At 62.4% G+C, this 22147-nt stretch overlaps 1 protein-coding gene and 2 long non-coding RNA genes across 4 annotated transcripts in view; 1 reads left to right on the top strand and 2 right to left on the bottom strand.

Annotated features, from left to right (window-relative positions):
• Positions 1-5505: 5505 nt before the first annotated feature.
• Positions 5506-18094, bottom strand: BCAM (basal cell adhesion molecule (Lutheran blood group)). 2 transcript variants are annotated; one of them, XM_045578204.1, is made up of 15 exons: positions 17944-18094; positions 15465-15586; positions 14747-14975; positions 14571-14641; positions 14217-14313; positions 13927-14109; positions 12696-12832; positions 12309-12465; positions 9278-9393; positions 9045-9186; positions 8714-8850; positions 7761-7905; positions 7137-7282; positions 6087-6204; positions 5506-5977 (listed from the first exon to the last, which is right to left on the bottom strand). In XM_045578204.1, the coding sequence occupies exons 1-15, from the start codon at positions 18008-18010 to the stop codon at positions 5736-5738; spliced, it is 2109 nt and encodes a 702-aa protein (XP_045434160.1). In that variant the 5' UTR covers positions 18011-18094; the 3' UTR covers positions 5506-5735. The 2 variants fall into 2 exon arrangements, with proteins under 2 accessions (XP_045434160.1, XP_036284597.1); XM_036428704.2 differs by lacking the exons at positions 5506-5977; positions 6087-6204 and having other exon boundaries at positions 7134-7282.
• Positions 15477-22147, top strand: part of LOC123651935 — a 7474-nt gene continuing 803 nt past the window's right edge. The window contains exons 1-2 of the long non-coding RNA XR_006740949.1: positions 15477-15615; positions 20112-20113. This is a non-coding gene — a long non-coding RNA (uncharacterized LOC123651935). The remainder of the gene's footprint in view (positions 15616-20111; positions 20114-22147) is intronic.
• The window catches only part of LOC118713922, a 983-nt gene continuing 607 nt past the window's right edge, over positions 21772-22147 (bottom strand). Inside the window, exon 3 of the long non-coding RNA XR_004986445.2 lies at positions 21772-22144. This is a non-coding gene — a long non-coding RNA (uncharacterized LOC118713922). The remainder of the gene's footprint in view (positions 22145-22147) is intronic.

Raw genomic sequence — 22147 nt, 5'->3', positions numbered from 1 at the left:
GATAATGTGTACCTCAGGCTAGGCACAGCCTAGCGCAAGGTTGGCTGGCAAGTACGTGCATAATAAATGTGCTCTAGATCTTCGAGTCCTTCTTCCCCCAATCTGGGCCAGACGAGAGGGCCAGCACTGTTCCCGGTAAGACAACGAGACCGAGACCTTGGTTCCTGTTCACATGAAGGAGGAAATCCAGTCAGGAGACACAGTGCGGCAGAGCAAGCGAGACGCTGTATTGGCCACAGCAAAAGCACATTCAAGACAGGGACACCAGGAGGAGCTTAGCTTCGAAGCGGCAGCAGGAGAGCCGGGCGGGGCTGCTGTGGCTCCCTGGGAAGTCTGAGGGAAGGGGGCTGGGAGACAAGCCCCTGGGGTTAGCCCAGGACCAGCTGCCGCTGCCCACTGCTCCCCTGGTTGCAAGACTCACGGGACCTCTTAGAGTTTAGAGACAGGTGCCTGCGGGGGAAGGAGTGGGAGGAGGGAGGGAATGGCAGGGGTATGCTCCCCAGAGGGAGAGCACCTGCTGGATCTTTTGTCTGGAGAGTGTTTATTTCTCTCTTGCAGGTGGGAATCTTGGGATAGGTCTCAGAGAGAGTTTCTGCAAACTATTCATCTGTTTTCCAGGTGTGCTCTTCCGGGGTCCTGGTCTCCCCTGATTGGTGGGGGCCAGGGCAGGGGGTCATTAGTCAGTGCACCCCGTACTGAGGCAGCCTTCGCTTGTCTGCTGCTGCTGCTGCTGCTTCTTCTTTTAAAAATATATTTTATTGATTTTTTTACAGAGAGGAAGAGAGAGGGATTGAGAGTTAGAAACATGGATGAGAGAGAATCATCGATCAGCTGCCTCTTGCACACCCCCTATTAGGGATGTATTTGCAACCAAGGTACATGCCCTAGACTGGAATCGAACTCGGGATCTTTCAGTCCGCAGGCCGACGCTCTATCCACTGAGCCAAACCGGTGTTGGCTGTTGCTTCTTTTCTGAGCCTGGAGCTAAAGTACAACAAGGGGGAAAAGTCAGGGGATCCAAACGGAAGGATCAGCAATAGGGAAGGGGAGGGAAGGTTACCCTGGGGGCATAACTTTGTTTGCCTTGTGAGGCACCTGGGGCTCTCCGCTCTGGTGACCTGTATCTGGCCCTGCCCTGCTCCTGCTCACGTCGGTCTACCTGCCTACCACAGGATCATTTTATTTTATTGATGTTTTTACAGAGAGGAAGGGAGAGGGATAGAGAGTTAGAAACATCAATGAGAGAGGAACATCGATCAGCTGCCTCTTGCACGCCCCCTACTGGTGATGTGCCCGAAACCAAGGTGCATGCCCTTGTCCGGAATCGGACTCGGGACCCTTCAGTCTGCAGGCCGACATTCCATCCACTGAGCCAAACCGGTTTCGGCAGGATCTCTGAGTTTTATGAGCAGCTTTTGCTACTCACTTGCTTTGTAAAATCCTGGGCCCCCGTTTCTCTCTTGAGCAAAATAACGAGTCTCCAAGAGATTTCTTCCTGGGAGGCCCCTGCGTACCCCCTCTCCTCCGGGCTCCGCTCTCCATGCTGCTCTTTGTGGGCACAGGTGAGGCCCGAGGCCAACCCGGGGAGAGCAGGCAGGAGTTTCGCCACACCCCCCCCCGCCCCCGCCCCCAGGAGCACTTTTGAGGCTGAGCCGTGTGGTTCTGTTGACAAAGGACTAGGTGGGTCCCATGCCTGAGGAGCCAACTTCCAGTGTCAACAATGACTGAAGAGTCATAGCCACGAGGAGTGGGGGCCCCGGGCCAAAGGCATCTGAGGGAGCTGTGGAGTTGTAGGTGATGCAGATTTCCTGCCTTGCAGGAGGCAGCAGCGCCCACAGCCCCCGTGTTGTCCCATGGGCAACGGGTCTCTCACCTGCCCAGCAACCTCTCTCCCTCTCTCAGCTCCCTTCTCCCCGGCCCACCCCAGTTCCCTTTCTTTTTGAAATGTATGTCTTACTGATTTCAAAGAGGAAGGGAGAAGGAGAAAGAGATATAGAAACATCAGCCAAAGCCGGTTTGGCTCAGCGGTAGAGCATTGGTCTGCAGGACTGAAAGGTCCCAGGTTCGATTCCGGTCAAGGGCATGTATATTGGTTGCGGGCACATCACCGGTACTGGGTGTGCAAGAGGCAGCTGGTCGATGTTTCTCTCTCATCGACGTTTCTAGCTCTCTATCTCTCTCCCTTCCTCTCTGTAAAAAATCAATAAAAATATATTTAAAAAAGAAAAAAGAAACATCAATGATGAGAGAGAATGAAATGATTGGCTGCCTTCTGCAGCCCCCCACTGGGGATTGAGCCCACAACCCAGGAATGTGCCCTTCACTGGAATCAAATCCAGGACCCTTCATTTCACAGGCGGATGCTCTATCCACTGAGCCAAACCAGCCAGGGCCAACCTGTTTCCTTATGGAAAATCCCTACTGATAGCCTCTGATATTCCTGTTACGAGGGAATAACTTTTCCTTTTCACTCACACATTTTTGGGGTCATTGGCAACCCAAACATATCCTTACTAATGAAGTCTATAGGGGTTCAGAAGAGGTACAGATTCTTGTAAAGTCCCAAGGGCAGGGGAAGGGGAGTGAACACTTTTCAGAATCCTTCAAGATGTGCAAGCTTTGGCTCAGTGGATACAGCTTCAGCCTACGGACTGAAAGGTCCCGGGTTCGATTCCGGCCAAGGGCATGTACCTTGGTTGCGGGCACATCCCCTGTAGGGGGTGTGCAGGAGGCAGCTGGTCGATGTTTCCCTCTCATTGATGTTTCTAACTCTCTATCCCTCTCCCTTCCTCTCTATGAAAAATCAATAAAACTATACAAAAAAAAAATTGCAAGCTTTGAAGGACCAGCAAGCTTTGTCATGGGGGGGGGGGGCGACCTTCCAGGTCAGGGGGCAGTAAAGTCACAAAGGCACAGGGGCGACATCTGTGAGAGCGAGTCAGTGAGTCCTGGATGGTGTGAGGGTCCTGAATGTCGGGGGAAGGGTCATATTGCTCCTGTTCCTCAGAGCAATAGGGAGCCACAGAAGGCGGAGGAGCAAGGGGGGTCTACTCTCAACTCGCCTGCACTTCCTGGAGCCCCAGATGCTGTAGTTTACCTCTCCCCCGCTCTCCTCCCCCTTCCCCCCAGACCCTCAGCCAAGGTGGGAGGAGGGGTCAGGCTGAGGAGGGCTCAGGCTGCCATCTGCATGCAAATGTGCCGGATGCTATGCAGATGAGGGATCCTATGCAAACATACGCCCTCCCGGGAGGTGGGCCCGGACGCTCCCTCATTAACTTGGGGACCAGGTGCCGGGCGGGCGGAGAACCCCTTCCTCCCTGGAGTCTCCCTTCTCCCCTTCCCCCAGACATCTGCTCCCTACCCCTCCCGCTCCTCAGACCCCCTCTCGCCGCGGTCCTGGCTCCTTCCCTGCGACAAGGGGCCGCATCTCGCTCTGCCCGTTTCCCTCGGGGAAGAATGCCTAGTAACCATGTCCGGAGCACCGCCTCCGTCCGGGCTTTGTACTGCACACTTCCCGCTGTCGTCCATCAAACCCGCCCAATCACACCAGGACCCTCTGTGTGTGTCTGCTGTATTGTTTTTTTAAGAATACTCAATCCTGTTAGAGAGAACAATAAAGTCACACGGATAAGGAGACAGATGAGCCCTAACCGGTTTGGCTCAGTGGGTAGAGCATCGGGTTGTGGGGTTGTGGGTGCATTCCCAGCAGGAGGTGTCCGGGGAGCAGCTGATTGATGTTTCTCTCTCATGGATGTTCCTGATCTCTATCCCTCTCCCTTCATATATATATTTAATGGAACTTCTTTTTAAAAATATATATTTTATTGATTTTTTTTACAGAGAGGAAGGGAGAGGGATAGAGTTAGAAACATCGATGAGAGCAGAAACATCGACCAGCTGCCTCCCGCACACTCCCCACTGGGGATGTGCCCGCAACCAAGGTTTATGCCCTTGACCGGAATCGAACCTGGGACCCTTCAGTCCGAGGCCCAACGCTCTGTCCACTGAGCCAAACCGGTTTTGGCTAAAATATATTTTTTTAAAAAGGAGGGAGACAGATGAAAGAAAGGTTGGATGCTAAGAAGGGACTCGTGAGGCCTGTCAGAGAGGTGAGGACTGTGAGCTAAACATGGGTGGGAAGGAGGTAAGGGAGGAGTGAGCCCCCACGTTCCACACACCCTCAAGGGGCTTCCCCGTTGGTGACCGGCTTCTGCCCCCGGGGTCCCGTGCCCACGTCCTTGTGACCCTGGCACCTTCCAGGCGCAGCCCTTCTGGCTCCCCTCCTCCTCCGAGGGTTGGGCTCACAGCTTCTGTGAGAGAGACCGACATGGAGCCACACGCACCCCACAACGCAGGTGTCCGGCACCTCGGCTCGCCGGTGCCTGCCCCGAACTAAGGTGTTCGCCTGGCCCGTCTCTTTTTGCTTCTTGTGTTTGTTTTAAACGGATTCAACCAACCGTGGAACGGGAGCCCCGGAGTCAGAGGGGCGAGGGCCTCCGTGGGGCTGCGGGGCAGGCTGCTCCGTGGCCCGCCCGGCTTCGAGAGGCTCTGGTGGGGTTCCCCGGCCACGGCCACGGCCACGAGGGCCCACTTCGTCCGTTTTGTGGCCGAGCAAACCGAGGACGGCGAGGTGGAGGCCCGCGCTGAGATCGGAGGCTCCTGAGCAGGAGACCTCCGTGCATGTGTCCCACAGGGTGGTCCCGTCCCTCCTCCCGCAGCCGCCCGGGGCCTGGAGCCCAGTGTGATTCATCTCCGCGATGGGCGCGGGTCAGCATGCCGCCTCCGCCTCCGCTTCTGGGCTGTCCTGGTCCCTCTGCCTCCCTTCTTTCCCTGCTTCTCTTTGTCTCTACTTGACTGTCTCTGCCGCCCTCTCCCCAAACCTTTCTGTCTGTCGGACCCCAGGGCTCTCATCTCTGAGCGGCCCCAGCCTGCTTCCTCCCCTCCCCCAGGCCTCCCCCCCCTCTCCCAAACCCCCCTTCCTCAGTGCGTCTCTCCGGAGGGCCTCGCTGCTCCTGCCGCCTCTTCTCCCTGCCCCAGGCCCCTCGTCCGGGTCTCTCCGAGCCACCCCTCCTCCCGCAGCCGAGGAGCGATGCCATCCCCAGAGGAGGCAGTTCATCTCGGATTCCATTCAGCCAGCAGCTCAGAGAGGCTCTCCTCTCCCAGCTTCAGTTCCCTCTGGGGCGCTGGCAGGAGAGCCTGGGAACTTTTACTTACGGGGCCAGCGCCCCACCCGCCGAGCAGGCCCTGGTCCTCAGGGGCCACACTCAGCGCCCTCTAGACCCCGGTGTTTCTTCCATCCTCGGTGGCTGAGTCACCCTGCGCGCGCACTCTCTCTCTCTCTCTCTCTCTCTCTCTCTCTCTCTCTCTCTCTCTCTCACGTCTTTCTCCATGACGTCAGACCGCTCCCAGATCTGGCGAGGGGGGCGGAGGAGCAGCGGCGGGGAGGGCAGCATCACCTGCGCCCCTTCCCCTCGCCTCCCCCAGAGCAGGCTCCGGCCGCAGGCATGGTGTCCAAGTGACAGACAGCGTTTATTCCAGACTCCAGTGTCCTCGAGGAGGGGCGGAGCGGGGGTGGGATCCAGTGTCAGACTATGCAGCAGGGTCGGAGGGGGGCGGGGGGGGGGGCAGCCATGGAGGCAGGAGGTAAAAATAGCCTCGGCCGGCCGACCCTCGGAGCCTGGTCCCAGGCCGGGCCCCAGGCGCGGGGCCAGAAGCTATTCTGGGGCCTGGGAGAGTCATACTCCCCGGAGGAAGGTCCCCTCCCACCCATGAGCGAGCGAGCGCACCCCCCTCCCTTCCTCCCGGCAGTGTGTGCAGGTCCCTGCCCAGCGGCAGAGGAAGGAAGGGAGGGCCGGAGAGGGAAGAGGGCCGGCCGGGAAGGCGGGGGAGGGCAGGGCGTGAGCAGGGCTGCTTCTCCGATGCCTGCAACTCCAGGTCGTGTCCGAAGGCTGCCTCCGGGAGGCCCTCAGGCTTAGCACTGGGGAGAAAGTGGGAAGGTCAGCCTGTGCCCCAGGAAGCTGTGTGTCCCCACCCCCCACCCCCCACAGCCGGTCCCTTCTCATCAGGGTGCCCAGGCCCGCACCCACCTCGTCTCCGAAGCCCCCGCTGCCACGCCGGGCTCCTCCGGAGGCGCCTCCCAGGAGAAGGCCTGTCTGCTCGGGCCGCTGGGACCCTGCGTGGCTCAGGTCTGGCTCCCCAGGCCTGGGGAGAAGAGGCGCCATGTTAGAGGGAGTCCCCCTGGGGAAGGCGTTGGGGATGGGCTGTATCGGATGGAGGAGACAGACTTGGAGGGCGGGGGGTGGGAATGGGTTGGGGATGGGGAGGGGATGGTAATGCATTGGGGTTTAGGGATGAGTTGGAGCGAGGGTCCAAGATGCTGCTGGAGTTGGAGATGGTGTTGAGTTGGGGTCAGCCCTGGGGCAGGTTTGGCGGGGGGGGGGGGGGGGCTATGGATGGGAGCTGAGGGTGGCCATGTGATGGGGTGGGTTTGGTGTTAGGAACGGGAGTGAGGTGGGCTGGAGGGGCCAGGGGGTGGGGATTGGTTGAAGCTGGGTTTGGTGCCGGTTATGGTTGGAGCTGGGATGTGGTTGGGGCTGGGGAAGAAGTCGGAGCTCAGGGTTGAAGGAGTGAGGGGTGTGGTTGGGACGGAGGCTGGAGATGGGGTGGTTATGGAGGGTTGAAGATGGGGATAGAGTCGGGGTTGGAGAGGTTAGATGGGATGGTTTGGGAATGAGGGAGGACTGGGCCTGGAGGTGGGGCTGGATGTGGGGGGAGGATGAGATCAGGGTCGGAGAGGAGACTGGGATTCTATGGGGTTACGCTGTGTTTGGTGACGGTGATATTAGGGTTGGAGTTGGAGGTGGGGATGAGATTGGGGTTGGAGAGGTCAGGCAGGGTGCTAACTGGGCTTACGGGTGGGTGTGAGGATGACAGAGCTGGAGGAGGCTGTTGGAGCTGGGGATGAAGCTGGGGGAGGGGATGGACATGGACTAGGTTTGAGGTGAGCGAGGGGATTGCATTGCATTTGGGTTTGGCATTGGAGACCGCATGCTCTCTACCGAGGTTGGTCATGGGCGAGGGCTTGGGGCTGAGGTCAGGTAGACCTAGGGGCGGGGCTGGGTTACAGAGGTCACTCACGGAGCCCCCTTCTCCCCCTTCCGGCAGCAGCCGGGGCGCCCCTTGCGCCTCATGCAGTAGAAGGCGGCGACGACGAGGAGCAGGAGGCCCACGCTGACGGCCACGGCCATGACGGCGACGCCGGCCTGGGAGGTCTGGGGGGCCACTGCGGGGACAGGCGGGGCGGGAGCTCGCCAGCTGCTCCCCGCGGCCCCGGCCCCCGCGGCCCCGGCTCCCGCGGCCCCGGCTCCCGCGCGGTCACTCATGGCCCCGACCCCCGTGGCGGTCACTCACGGCCCCGGCCCCGCGCGGTCACTCACGGCCCCGCCCCCGCGGCGGTCACTCACGGCCCCGCCCCCGTGGCAGTCACTCACGGCCCCGCCCCCGCGGCGGTCACTCACGGCCCCGCCCCCCGTGGCGGTCACTCACGGCCCCGCCCCCGCGCGGTCACTCACGGCCCCGCCCCCCGTGGCGGTCACTCACGGCCCCGCCCCCGCGCGGTCACTCACGGCCCCGCCCCCCGTGGCGGTCACTCACGGCCCCGCCCCCGCGCGGTCACTCACGGCCCCGCCCCCGCGCGGTCACTCACGGCCCCGCCCCCCGTGGCAGTCACTCACGGGCCCGGCCCCGCGGCGTTCACTCACGGTGGCCGAAGTGGAAGACGTGCCGGGGGCTCCCGTGGGGGTTGGAGGCCTCACAGAAGACGCCGCGCTGGCTCATGGCGCTGGTCAGCTTCAGGGTCAGGGAGCTCCTCACCCAGCCCTGCCCCCCGGGCACCGGCTCTGTGGACTGCGGGGGCTCGGGTCAGGCCTGGGCCCATGGGATCGAGGGCCGGGGTGAGGGCAAGAGGGGGTCCAGCCCCTCAGGAAGTAGGAGAGGGGACACAGTGTCTGTGTCCGTGCCCCCTGGGAGCTTGGGGAGGGGGCCTGGGGCCGCAGGGGGGAGGGGAGGGCAGAGGGGAGGGGGCTTGGGGCCCGCAGGGCAGGGGGAGGGCGGAGGGGAGGGTGCCTGGGGCCTGCAGGGTGGAGGGGAGGGCGGAGGGGAGGGTGCCTGTGGCCCGCAGGGCAGAGGGGAGGGTGCCTGTGGCCTGCAGGGTGGAGGGGAGGGGGCCTGTGGCCTGCAGGGCGGAGGGGAGGGGGCCTGGGGCCCGCAGGGCAGGGGGGAGGGTGGAGGGGAGGGGGGCCTGTGGCCTGCAGGGTGGAGGGGAGGGGGCCTGTGGCCTGCAGGGTGGAGGGGAGGGGGCCTGTGGCCTGCAGGGCGGAGGGGAGGGGGCCTGGGGCCCGCAGGGCAGAGGGGAGGGCGGAGGGGAGGGGGCCTGGGGCCCGCAGGGGGGAGGGGGCCTGTGGCCCCCAAGGCGGAGGGGAGGGGGCCTGGGGCCCGCAGGGTGGAGGGGAGGGGGCCTGTGGCCTGCAGGGTGGAGGGGAGGGGGCCTGTGGCCTGCAGGGTGGAGGGGAGGGGGCCTGTGGCCTGCAGGGCGGAGGGGAGGGGGCCTGGGGCCCGCAGGGCAGGGGGGAGGGTGGAGGGGAGGGGGCCTGGGGCCTGCAGGGTGGAGGGGAGGGGGCCTGGGGCCCGCAGGGCGGAGGGGAGGGTTTCTTACACTCTCTCCCTTTTCGCTCCAGATGAACTTGGGCTCTGGGTAGCCCCGGGCAGAGCAGACCAGCCTCACTTCGTCTCCTTCTCGCCAGCTGCCCCCTGACTGGGGCTGGATTTTCTCCGGCATTAATTCGGGGACCCCTGTGGGTGGGGGGTGGGCGGACGGGCGTGAGCAGGAAGCCCCGTGGAGAGGGAAAGAGGAGAGTGAGGAAGAGAAGGAGGGAGGGGAGAGGAAGAGAGCCGAGACAGAGGACCAGCCGTCGTGGTCCCTCCCCATTGGTCCTGGCAGCCACCCACCCCCATTGTCCCCATCCCGGCTGCCCCTACCCCCAAACCTTCAACCAGCAGCTTGAGGGCCCGGGTTCGGCTGAGGAGGGGGACCGTGGGTGTGTAGGCCTCGCATACGTAGGTGCCGGCGGAACTGAAGGTGATGGAGCTGAGCGAGAGTGTGGGGCCATCCGCCAGGGGGGCCGCATCCTGGGGGGGGGAGGGAGAAGAAGCCAGGTGGGCCACGGGAGAAGGGGGCGGTGTGGGGGGGGCCGCCGTGGGGGTCTCCCTTCCCTCTCACCTTGGTCCAGCGCAGAGCCGGGGCGGGCCGGCCTTGCACAGAGCAGGTCACGGTCACGCTGCTGCCCAGGGTTACGGTCAGCTCCTCCTTGCTGCTGAGCTCGATGGGGTCCAGGTCTGGGGGCGGGAGACACAGAAGGTCACCTTCCGGGACCCTCCGCACGTTGGTGAGGGGCGCCCGAGGGCTTTTGTGCCCCATAGCCAAGCGCTGCTCACTGCTCTCCCCGTCTCCGTGACCTCTCGGCTCTGCCGTCGGGCCAAACCTCGAGCCCGAATCAGCAGTCTGACCCCGCTCGCTTTCCCCAGAGCCGATGTGGGGCCCAAGGGTAACGGACAACCTCGGAGGTGGGAGGTGTTTCTTCTCTAACTTTCCGCCCACACCCCTGCCTTCTCCTCCCCACCGCCAGGTCTTCCTCTGCTCTGCCCCCCAAACCGATCTTTCTGCTTCTGTCCATTTCTGGACTCCAAGTCCAACTGCCTGGACCACTGCAGCCGCCTCCTCCCTGGCCTCCCTGCGGGGCTGGACTCTGGTCCTTGGAGCAGCTAGAAGGATCTTTCCAAAACACACTGGTCAGGCCCTGACCGGTGTGGCTCAGTGGATAGAGCGTTGGCCTAGGGACTGAAGGATCCCAGGTTCAATTCTGGTCAAGGCATGCACCTTGGTTGCGGGCACATCCCCGGTAGGAGGTATATAAGAGGCAGCTGATCTATGTTTCTAACTATCCCTCTCCCTTCCTCTCTGTAAAAAAAAAAAAAAAAAAAAAAAAAAAAAATCAATAAAATATACTTTAGCCGAAACCGGTTTGGCTCAATGGATAGAGCGTTGGCTTGGGGACTGAAGGATCCCGGGTTCGATTCCGGTCAAGGGCATGTACCTTGGTTGCAGGCATATCCACAGTGGGGGATGTGCAAGAGGCAGCTGATTGATGACTCTCTCTCATCGATGTTTCTAACTCTCTATCTCTCTCACTTCCTCTCTGTACAAAATCAATAAAATATATTAAAAAAATAAAATATATTATAATTTAATAAAATATATTAAATATATATATATATATATATATATATATATGCTTAAAAAAAAACAACACTGGTCAGCCCTTCCCTCTGCTTACAATCCCACAGTAGTGCCCCTCGGGGTTCCCCTCCTTAGTTCCCGCTGGGCCCTCCAGCTGCTGGCTGAGGGTTTGGGGGTAGGGGCAGGCCGGGACCAAGGGGAAGGGACCACCCTAGGGCTAGAGGCCAAGTTCCTTGACGATGCCAGCAGGTCGTCCTGGTGTGACCCCTGCCTGCCCTCGTCTTTGACCTCCTGTCCCACCCTCCTTTCTCCCCCCTGAGCTCCAGCTACCCTGCCCGCGTCCTGTCTCCAGCACGCCCAGCTGGGTCCTGCCTCAGGACCTTTGCATCGGCTGTTCCCTCTCCCTGGAGTGCCCCTCTGCCTCGTTGTATGTCTGATCCCATTCTACGGTTTGTTGCTCACATGGCCCTCCTCAGAGAGGCCGCCCTCACCCCCCTGGCGTGGCCACTCGGCTCTCTCCTTCAGCTGTCGAGAGGGCCATCAGCTGCCAGCCCTCAGCTGTCAGCCCTTTCCCGGAACTGTGTCAGCTGCACACAGCCCCTGTCAAGGTCATGCCCCTTCCCCAGGCAGCTGGTGGCCCAGGACGAGCCGGTGTGGGGGTACACAAGCCAGGCCCCTTCGCCCCCCCGCTTCCAAGCGCCTCACACCCCCAAGGCTGTCCATGAACCTGGGGCCCCACGTCCCCGAGTGCCCAACCGAGGCCTCCTGAGACGCCGGCCCAACTTCTCCCTCTGCCCGATCCTGCTTCCTTCCCCTCCCCGCCCGGAGCAGAGGTGGTGCCAAGGCACTCCTCGTAAACTTCCTGCCCTCAGATCTCCACGGCAGAGTCTGCTTCCTGGGGATGCAGCCTGCCAACACCCCCAAACTGCTCCTGGCTCTGCCCAGCCAGTTCCTTACCCCTTCACTCTGCTCGAGGCCCTGCCGACGCGGGATTGGTACCCCTGAGTGTCCTGTTTCCCGTTTGCCCTCCGTCTCCCCTATTGGGCCGGGGAGGTGGGGACTGGGCGGACTGTTCACGGGGGTGTCACCGCCATCGGGCCCAGGGTCTGACTCCGGAAAAGGAGACAGAAGAGCCGGGCTGGGGGCCGGGGGGCCTGAGGAGGCTTCTTCAAAGACGGACCCAAGAGACGGGTCAGAAATGGATGGAGAATAAGGCGGTGACCAGACGCCCCGCTTTGGGCGGGACAGTCCGATTTCTAACTATTTGTCCGGCATCGCCGAAACCCGTGTGGCTCAGTGGATAGAGCGCCGGCCTGCGGACTGAAGAGTCCCGGGTTCGATTCCGGTCAGGGGCATGTACTTTGGTGGGGGGGCACATCCCTGGTGGGGGGTGTGCAGGAGGCAGCTGGTCGATGTTTCTCTCTCATCGACGTTTCTAGCTCCCGATCCCTCTCCCTTCCTCTCTGTAAAAAAATCAATAAACTATATTTTAAAACAAAACAAAAACAATTTGTCCCGCGTCCCGAGGCGTTTTAAAAAAAATCCCCATATTTTTTTTAAAACGCCGCGGGACGCGGGACAAATTGTTAGAAATCGGGACTGTCCCGCCAAAAGCAGGACATCTGGTCACCTTAATGTAGAAGGACGGGAAGCGATCCCGGGGATGAGAGGAGCGCGGGTGGGACGAGGAAAACACCTTGGTGGGGAGCAGGGTCAGCCACAGGCGAAACCAAGCAGGGGGGCCTGGACCACATGGCGAGGCCCCTGGGCTTTCCCAGAGGGCACTGGGGAGCCATGGCAGGTTCTGGAGGGGGGGGGGGCAGAGAGGAGGTCAGGTTTGCACTTCGTAAAGGCTCTCTGGCTGCCTGGTGTGGGAGTTTAGAGGGGCCTGGGGCAGGGTTCCCGGGAGGAGGGAGCACGTGGGATCCAAACAGGGACTGCACATTGGGAGGCAGGCCCTGGAGAAGCCGCCGGGGCCCGGGCCCCCCTCCCGGTGGGCTCCCCAGGCTCTCACAGGCCACGCGCAGCCCCAGCGTCTGGGAGAGCTCGGCCTCCTCGGCGGCGTCGTAGTCCAAGGCCCGGCAGCCGTAGGTGCCGCTCTGGTTCCGCTGCACGGCCTCCAGCGTGAAGTTCCCGTGCAGGTTGGTGCTCAGGGTTTTCTCCTCCTGGCCCTGGGTGAGGGGGACGAGGGCCCGGCTCAGAGGCCTCCTGGTAGGTAGCAGGGTCCAGGGGCCCTCCGACGGGCGGGGTCCCTCTCCAGGTGAGGGTCACGCGAGGTCAGAGCCTTCCGGTCAGGGGGCAGAGGGCGGGTTAGCCGGGGCCACCGGGTGAAAGGGGGGGAATCGGTGCGGGTCGGCATGTCCTGGAGGTCAGGGTCCCCAGGGAGCAGCGGGCCGGTCACCTGGAGGCGGTAAAACGTGAACTCGGGCGTGGGGTTGCCGTCCCCGCGGCAGACGAGCTGGACGGAGTCGCCCTCGCGCACCCAGCCCTCCGTGGTGGACGCGCTGTCCACCCAGAACTGCACGTGCTCCGTGGGATCTGCGGGGGTAAGGGGGGCGGGTCAGTGTGGGATCCGGGGGCCCAGCTCCGTGCAGGAGGCTGCCGGACGGTGTGTGGCCGTTAAACTCCCAGAGTGCTCTGGGGGGGAGGGAGGTCAGAAGTCAGGTGGCGCCGAAACCGGTTTGGCTCAGTGGATAGAGTGTCGGTCTGTGGACCGAAAGGTCCCGGGTTCAATTCCGGTCAAGGGAGGCAGGGGTGTGCAGGAGGCAGGGGTGTGCAGGAGGCAGGGGTATGCAGGAGGCAGGGGTGTATAGGAGGCAGGGGTGTGCAGGAGGCAGGGGTGTGCAGGAGGCAGCTGGTCGATGTTTCTCTCTCATCGATGTTTCTAGCTCTCTATCCCTTTCCCTTCCTCTGTAAAAAAATCAATATTTTTTTGTTTTAAACAAACAAACAACAAACAAACAAACCCTCAATTGTCTAATACTTTCTTTAAAAAGAAGAAGAAGCTGAAACCGGTTTGGCTCAGTGGATAGAGCGTCTGCCTGCGGACTGAAAGATCCCAGGTTCGATTCCGGTCAAGGGCATGTACATTGGTTGCAGGCACGTCCCCAGTAGGGAGCGTGCAGGAGGCAGCTGGTCACTGTTTCTCTCTCATCGATATTTCTTTCTTTCTTTCTTTTTTTAATATATATATTTTATTGATTTTGTACAGAGAGGAAGAGAGAGAGATAGAGAGTTAGAAACATCAACGAGAGAGTCATCGATCAGCTGCCTCTTGCACACCCCCTACTGGGGATATGCCCACAACCAAGGTACATGCCCTTGACCAGAATCGAACCCGGGACCTTTCAGTCCCCAAGCCGACGCTCTATCCATTGAGCCAAACCGGTTTCGGCTCTCTCATCGATATTTCTAGTTCTCTATGCCTCTCCCTTCCTCTCTGTAAAAAAATCAATAAAATATATATATAAAAAAAGAAGTCAGGTGGCGCTCCTGGGACTTCTCGAGGTCACAGTTCAGCCTAAGGCAGGGGATGGGGGCCGGCGTGTGGGCCGAGGCTGGCTGGCCGGAGGAGGGTCAGGCCTCCGGGGGTATGAAGCCCAAGGTCAAGGTCGGGGCGGGCGGGGACGCACAGTGCAGGGTGAGGCCGAAGGCCTGGCTGTCCAGGTGGCCGTGCTGGCCGCGGGGCAGCCTGTAGTGCGCGGAGCAGTGGAAGCGGGCGTCCCGGTCCTCCTTGTGCACCCGCAGGTAGAGGGTGCTGGTGAGAGACTGCAGGCCCGAGGCCTCCCGCACGGTGCGGCTGGTCATGTAGCTGTCTGCGAGGGAGGGAGGGAGAGAGGGAGGGAGGGAGGGAGGGCCGTCAGCCAGCTCCGCCCCCCCACCCCCACCTCCCGCCAGCCCAGCCGGCTCCTGCCCTGCTCACTTGAGTTCACCTCCATGGGCACCTGCAGGGGCTGCCCGTTCCGGTACCACTTGATCTGGGGGGCGGGGTTCCCGTTGCGGCTGTGGCAGGTGGCGATCTGGGGGGCGGACACAGGCACGGCCCGAGGCTCTGAGCCAGCCCTCGGAGCGCTGAGGGGACCCCGTCCCCGGAGGAGTTCTCCCTGCTCGGATCCAGCGCCCCGGGCCCCCCTCCCTCCGCCCCGCCCCGCCCCGCCCCGGGGTGCGGGGGTCCGGCACGCCTGCCCCTCCAACCTCAGGACCCCAGGACCCAGGATTCTAGGCCCCCAGCCTGCCTTCCCCCGGGGACCCTGGAAGCAGAGCCGGTCCGCGGTACCTCCTGGGCAGAGTCATCCATCACAGACAGCGTGCCCAGGTTGGGGGAGACGTCGGTGGTCTCTGGCTTTGCTGTGGGGGGGATGGCAGGGTCAGGAACCCCTTCCCGGGCTCCCCGGCCCCGCCCCCGGCCCCGCCCCGGCGCCCCGGCCCCGCCCCAGCGCCCACGGCACTCACCGAACACCTGCAGCTTGGCGGTGGCCTCGGCGGTGCCGGCCGCCCCCGCGGTCACCACGCACACGTAGTCCCGCTCGTCCTTCACCTGGGCCTCCACCAGCACCAGGTGGCCCTGGCCTTGCAGCTGGTACGGGGGACTGCGGCCCCGGGAGGCGTGCACCCGGGCCTGCACCTCGGAGCCCTGCACCTGGGCCTCGGCCAGGAGGTGGCGGGTCCCCGAGCGGTCGGCCTGCGGGCGGGCGGGGAGGGCCTCGGCTCAGGGCCGCCCGGAGGCCCGCCCCGGCGTCCACGTCCCTTCCCTTCTGCTGCTCTGGGGCCCCCTTCCCGTGGTTCCCTCTGTGTCCCTCCCCGCCCCTCCCGCCCCGTGCCCTCTCTCGGCCTCCCCCTTTCTCCATCTCACTCTGGTCCCGCTTATCTCCCTCTACCACCCTCCCTCTGCGCTTTCTCTCCTCTCTCTCTCTCAGTCCCACCCCCAGGCCTGCGTCCTGGGTGTCAGTCTCCCGATGTTCTCTCTCCCCAGAGCCAGCCGAACCTAAAGCACGCCTTTCCCCGCTGGCCTCAGTTTCCCCGGCTGCAGAATGGGAAGGCAGCGAGGTGGCGGACTCAGGCCCCTTCCGCTTCCGATGGAGGAAGGAATGGTTGCAGCCCCCCCCCCCCCCCCCCGGGCTCTGGCTTTCAGATCCCCCTCCGCCCCCAGCCCCCAACCCCCAGCACTCACCAGGAACCACTTCAGCTGGTACTGGCTATAGTCCCCCAAAGGGGTGCAGTCCAGGGTCACCGTCTCCCCCCGCATCACCTCCACCAGCGGGGCCACGGACACCTGCATCGCCGCCTGGACACCTGCAGGACCGCCACAGGCTCTGGCCACTGTGGACAGAGCCGTCTTCCCCGGACAAAGGGGTCCAGAACCCGCCCCCCCCCCCCCATCAGCCGCTCCCGCCCCCTCCATCTCTCATCTGTGTGTCTGGACTCAGACCCGACGAGTGTTTCTCTCCAGCTCCCCCTCCACGTGCAGAGCCGAGGGCTCCTCCCACTGGGCCACACAGGCAGCCACCCGGGGCGGCACTGCTCTCGCCAGGAAAAGCATCACCTGTCCCTGCTTTTACCACCAAACCGAACGCCCGCCAAGGGCAGGGCCGGGCCGGGGCTGGCTCATCCCTTTGCCTCCGCTGCCCTGCGCAGGGCCTGGCACGCAGTGGCATGAGCTAAGCATCTCTGTCTCTGCCCGCGTCCCTCCTCCTGGGGCTCCATCTCTTAGCTCCGCCGCCTCTGCCTCCGTCTCTCTCAGCCTCTCAGCCTCGGGGGCTGAGGTGGGGTGTGGGCTGCGGCTGGGCCTGGAGCTGAGGCGGATGGGTGTGTGGGGTGGTGAGGGGGGGACAGGGCTGGGCAGGTTTCAGGAATGTGGGAGGGACAGGCTGGCTCAGACATGCCCGACCTGGCGCCAGAGCCCCCTACTCGCCCCGTGGCCCCCCTGCCTTTTTGATAGAACAGGAAAGGGGTGAGGTGGGGAAGGGGTGAGGTGGGGAAGGGGTGAGGTGCATCATCTCACAACAGGATTGAGGCCCTACATCTAGGTCCTGAGGGAGGAGGGCTGGGTACCTGGACCCCTGGGTGTGAGGGAGGAGGGGCTGGGGGCCTGGACTCTTGTGTCTGAAGGAGGAGGGCTGGGAGCCTGGACTCCAGGGTCTGAGGGAGGAGGGCTGGGAGCCTGGACTCCTGAGTCTGAGGGAGGAGGGGCTGGGGGCCTGGACTCCTGGGTCTGAGGGAGGAGGGCTGGGGGCCTGGACTCCTGAGTTTGAGGGAGGAGGGGCTGGGGGCCTGGACTCCTGGGTGTGAGGGAGGAGGGGCTGGGGGCCTGGACTCCTGGGTCTGAGGGAGGAGGGGCTGGGGGCCTGGGTCTGAGGGAGGAGGGGCTGGGGGCCTGGACTCCTGGGTCTGAGGGAGGAGGGGCGGGGGCCTGGACTCCTGGGTCTGAGGGAGGAGGGCTGGGGGCCTGGACTCCTGAGTTTGAGGGAGGAGGGGCTGGGGGCCTGGACTCGTGGGTGTGAGGGAGGAGGGCTGGGGGCCTGGACTCCTGGGTCTGAGGGAGGAGGGGCTGGGGGCCTGGACTCGTGGGTGTGAGGGAGGAGGGCTGGGGGCCTGGACTCCTGGGTCTGAGGGAGGAGGGGCTGGGGCCTGGACTCCTGGGTCTGAGGGAGGAGGGGCTGGGGGCCTGGACTCCTGGGTCTGAGGGAGGAGGGGCTGGGGCCTGGACTCCTGGGTCCTAGGGGACTAGGTGGCTGGGTCTGGACTCTTGTCCCAAGATCCTGGCAGAGGCAGCTGCTCTCAGCAGGAAACCACGCTCTCTCACCCTCTGGGCTGGCATCCTGGCATCAGTGCTCATTTCTTAGAACCTCCCGCCCCCCCCAGCCCGGCCCATCCCTGCCCCTGGAGACCCACTATTGGCTATGCTCCTGCCAGGGGCCTGGATTCCCAGGCGCCCACCTCTGGCCCAGGCCTGTCCCCGGGGAGGGGGCACGGGGCCAGGGCCAGGCTGCCGCTGGGCTGGGGCTGAGCAGCTGCGCGAGGCGGCGGGAAGGAGGGAAGGATCGCCCTCCTCCCCAGCCCCTCGCTCCCCGCCGCCGCCGCGGGGCGGCTCCCTCCCGCGCGCTCACAGGTGCGGGCTAATCTGGGGCCCGGGAAGGGGCACTGCCACTAGGAAACACTTTGTTCACCGTCAGTGCCGCGGCTGGCGCTCCAGCCCTTCCCGAGGGAGGCGGGCCCTTCGGAGTCTGGGCTCTGAACCCCCAGACGCCCTGCTCCCGGGTTCTGGCTGTAGGATTCTCTCCAAACTTGAGACTCTTTCAGGAGGGGCGTGCTGGTCTCCTGGGCCCCCTGGGAGGAAGCCACCGGAGCCTGGACCTCTCCCTGGGTCCGGCGGTGCAGGGGGCCTGGGACCCCAATCCAGGGGCAGCGGAGAGAGGGGCTGGGGGTCCCAGCTCCTGGTTGGAGTGGGGGGGTCTCTGCCCACTGCCGTGGTGTCCCCGGCTCCTCTGCCTGGCTGGCCCCCCAGATCTCTCCTGGGGACGGGCGCCCCGCATGCCCCCAGACCCCTCCTTCCTGGGGTCCCCCAGGTTTGGCTTCCTGGGGTGGCTCCAAGACCCTTTCCCCTTCCGACCCGGGGCACCCCCCCCCCTCGCACCCTGCACCCAGCATACCTGGGTGCGCGCCCAGCAGGAGCGCCAGCAGCAGCAGCCGCGGGGCCCGGGCGCCCGGGGGCTCCATGTCCTCCCGCAGCGGCGGCGGCGGCGGCACTGAGCCCCAGCGCCGGGCTGGGCGGAGGCGGAGGCCCCGCCCCGCCCCGCGCCCCGCCCTCCGGCCCCCGGGCCCCCCCAGGCCGGGCGCCGGGCCAGGACCTCCCGCTGCCCCGGGAGGACCTCCCAGCGCCTGCCCCGAGCGGCTCCTCCGTCTCTCGCCCCGGGCGGCCGCTCAGGCGGACCAGCGGCGGGCCGGGCGGGTGGCCGGCCAGACCAGTCCGGCCGGTGCAGGGGCCTCAGCGCTCAGCCGGGACCCTCTCCCCCTCCGACCGGCCCGTGTGCATGTGACCCGGCCGCACCGGCTGCCCCAGCACGGCCAGCGGCCCGCACCGGCCTCTCCGCGCAGCCAGCGGCCCAGTGGCCAGAACAGCGGCGCCCAGTTTGCCCCGGGAGGCCCCTCCTGGGGCCTGCACTGCGGGCTGCTTTCCTGCCTGCCTGCCTGGAACCTTCCAGTTTAATCTCCTACGAATGGCCTCCGAGCTCCGGCCCTGCCCAGGCTGTGTGAGGTGCTCTCCCTTTGGCTCAGGGCTGACTCTCTGCCCCCACATCCAGGGAATCCCAGGAATGCCACCCCCCTTCCTCCCCGCTGCTTCCCTTCCCTCCCCACCGAGGGGGGAGGGGAGGAGAGCAGGCTGGCAGCAGCAGGTGAGTGGGAGAGGGGAGGGGGCAGGGCACCTGAGGGGAGGGGGAGGAGCTTGCCCATGGGTCCAGGGAAGGGTCACAGGTCACAGATCAGAGGGCCCCGGCTCCTCACGAGCTGCCAGGTCAGACTGCTGGCAGAGGGGTCAGGGGTCAGGGGAGGTCACAGGTTACCGGGGAGAAATGGCCAGAATGGGGGGTCACCAGGAAGCCTGGGCTTTGCCCATCTGGCACAGAGGGAAGGCTCGCGTTACAGGTCCACCTGGGAGCGCGGCTGGCAGAGCTCCTCCATCCGTCCGCGATACAGGGGAGCAATTGTTGCACCAGGAGAGGTGACCTTTCCTACCGGCCGCCCCATTCCCTCCTCCAGGGAGGAGCCTTCCGGGTCTCCTGCCCGCAGCACCCCGCTGGGTCCGGTGCCCCCTCTGCCCCTCACCCCCACCCCCCAGGCCTCCCCACCTGCAGTCCTGCACTCCGGGTCGTCCCCGTCGGGGGCCAGGCCTGTCTCCCCCGCTGGCCTGGGAGTCCATGCGAGGAAGGCCGGAGCTGTCCTGGGCACGTCTGTGTCCCCGGCACCAGGCCCGACGCCCCGCAGACACTCCGGTGAGGCTCCCAGGCTAACCCTCAGTAGCGCCCAGGCTCCCGAGCAGACGGCCCAGCCAGCCCGGACGGTACAGTCGCCCTCGTGGACAGACGCGGGCGCACCCCCAGACAAACTGGCCCGGTGTGACCCTGGACGCCCCCTCCCCGGCTCCCCCGCCCTGGCTCGGGCACCTGCCACTCAGGCTGGGCCCTGGGAGGCACCTCTCACCAGCCACCTCCTTCCACTTTCCTCAGGAGCCCGGCCAGCCGAGTTCCTAGGGGAGGAAGGACTAACACGGATGGTGTTTGAAGGAGCCATGTTACTTAGGATTCCAGCCACAGATGTGCAGAAACGAGTACTCTCACATCAGCTGTCCTTGTCCCCTACAATTTGTCCCCACAAAACAGCCATTCGGACGTGCGTTAACGGCATAAGCCGAGCTCAGAGGCCTCCCCCGGCTCCTTTCACTGAGGAAAGGCAGAATTGGACTCCTGGCTGCCGAAACCGGTTTGGCTCAGTGGATAGAGCATCGGTCTTCGGACTGAAAGGGCCCAGGTTTGGTTCCGGTCGAGGGCATGGACCTTGGTTGTGGGCACATCTCCAGTAGGGGGTGTGCAGGAGGCAGCTGGTCGATGTTTCTCATCGATGTTTCTAGTTTTCTATCCCTCTCCCTTCCTCTCTGTAAAAAAATCAATAAAATATATATTTTAAAAAAATAATTGGACGCCTGGGCTCACAGGTCCTGGTTACCTCCCTGGCTCATTCTTCCTCCCTCTCATCCTCGGCTCCTCATAGCTCTGCGTTTGCCCTGTCGTTCTCTTGGCTCGAAGGAAGGTCACACCAGCAGGCGTGTTCTGGCCCCAGGGCCTTTGCACTTGCTTTTTCCTCTGCTGGGCATTCTTTCCTCACATACTTGCTTCAAATCTCTAGTCCCAGAGCTTCCCTGACCCTCTTACCTAAAATAGCAATTCCTGCCTTCCCAGCCACGCCTTACGTCTCTTATCTAACTACAGTTCTCGTCCACAGCGCTTATCACGGACGCATACCGGACGCATACCTACGTAAGTGGTCTTGTTCAGTTTTTACAGTGCTGGGTCGTGCTGGGCCCGAGGAGCTGAGTAAAAATTCAATGAATTAAATTTCCAATTCCATCCTTGCTTTCATGGGCACATGCTTATATATTTTAATGAGCAGGCCTTATCTTTCACCCATTATTTTACATGCAATGTGTGATGACGGTTAGCTTTTTGTTTTATTAAAGTATTTTATTGATGTTTTACAGAGGAAGGGAGAGGGATAGAGATAGAGAGCTAGAAACATCGATGAGAGAGAAACATTAATCAGCTGCCCACAACCAAGGTGCATGCCCTTGACCGGAATCAAACCCGGGACTCTTCATTCCGCAGGCCGACGCTCTATCCACTGAGCCAAACCGTTTGGGCTAGCTTTTTGTTTTAATATTTTTTAAAATTGATTTTAGAGAAGAAGGGAGAGGGAGAGATAGAAACATCCATGAGGAGAGTCATCGATCGGCTGCCTCCTACATGGGATTGAGCCTGCAACACAGGCATGTGCCCTTGACCGGAATCAAACCTGGGACCCTTCAGTCGGCAGGCCGATGCTCTATCCACTGAGCCAAACCAGCAAGGGCGATGGTTAGCTTTTTAAAAATAAATATTTTTATTTATTTCTGAGAGGAAGGGCAAGGGAGAGATAGAAACATCAATGATGAGAGTCATTGATCAGCTTCCTGCATGCCTCCCACTGGGGATCCAGCCTGCAACCTGGGCATGGGCCCTGACCGCAGATATTCGGCCGTGACCTCCCGGTCCCTAGGTTGACACTCAGCCTCTGAGCCACATCAGCCGGGCACGACAGTTACTTTAAAGTGAGCTCACGGTTCCTGGAATACAGGATCATGACACATTTCAAGAACCAGGGCTGTTCCCCAATGATTCCAGAGTGGCACCGGGGAAATGTAACTACCGGGAATTTGTGTTGTCTTAGGGGGCAGTGTGAATGCATTTTTGGTTGGACAAGAGTTAGTTATGCAGGGAGTTTATTTTATTTTTTAAAAAAATCTATTTTATTGATTTTTTACAGAGAGGAAGGGAGATAGTTAGAAACATCAATGAGAGTCATCCATCAGCTGCCTCTTGCACACCCCCTACTGGGAATGTGCCCACAACCAAGATACATGCCCTTGACCGGAATCGAACCCGGGACCCTTCAGTCTGCAGGCCGACACTCTATCCACTGAGCCAAGCCGGTTTTGGCAGGGAGTTTATTTTTAAAAAATATATATTTTTATTGATTTCACAGAGGAAGAGAGAGGGAGAGAGAGATAGAAACATCGATGAGAGAATCATTGATCAGCTACCTCTTGCATGCCCCCGCCCACTACCGATCAAGCCCGCAACCCGGGCCTGTGCCCTTGACTGGATTCAAACCCGGGACCCTTCAGTCCCCAGGCCGACGCTCTATCCACTGAGCCACACCAATCAGAGCTGTGCAGGGAGTTTAGATAACAGAATGGAAGCATAGAAGAAAGGGTACATTGGGTAGTGAGTGTTCAAAGGGGTGGACTGTGGAGGTCTTGGGGGGTTTAGCATCTGCACCCTCTCTCCACAGTGAGAAAAGTGTCTGCTGTCTGAGAGCCGGCTGCCCTGTGGAGGCCACAAGGACACGTTTGCTTTCTGTGTCTGCTGGCGCTCAGGTGACCTTGGCAAATCCGACTCTGCTTGGGAACCGGGGGCTAATCACATCAAAGAGGGAGGGACTGGAGAAATCTGTCCTCATGGGGGCGGCCGGGAAAAAGTCTGTCTTCCAGAGATGGCTGCGGCAGCATCTCTCATCCTACCTGCTCTCCTAACATCTGACCTT

The sequence above is a fragment of the Pipistrellus kuhlii genome, unplaced genomic scaffold (genome assembly GCF_014108245.1).
Source record: "Pipistrellus kuhlii isolate mPipKuh1 unplaced genomic scaffold, mPipKuh1.p scaffold_m20_p_90, whole genome shotgun sequence".
Classification (NCBI taxonomy): domain Eukaryota; kingdom Metazoa; phylum Chordata; class Mammalia; order Chiroptera; family Vespertilionidae; genus Pipistrellus; species Pipistrellus kuhlii.
The sequence above is the reverse complement of the archived record's forward strand: the minus strand, read 5'-3'. Positions and strand labels throughout refer to the sequence as shown.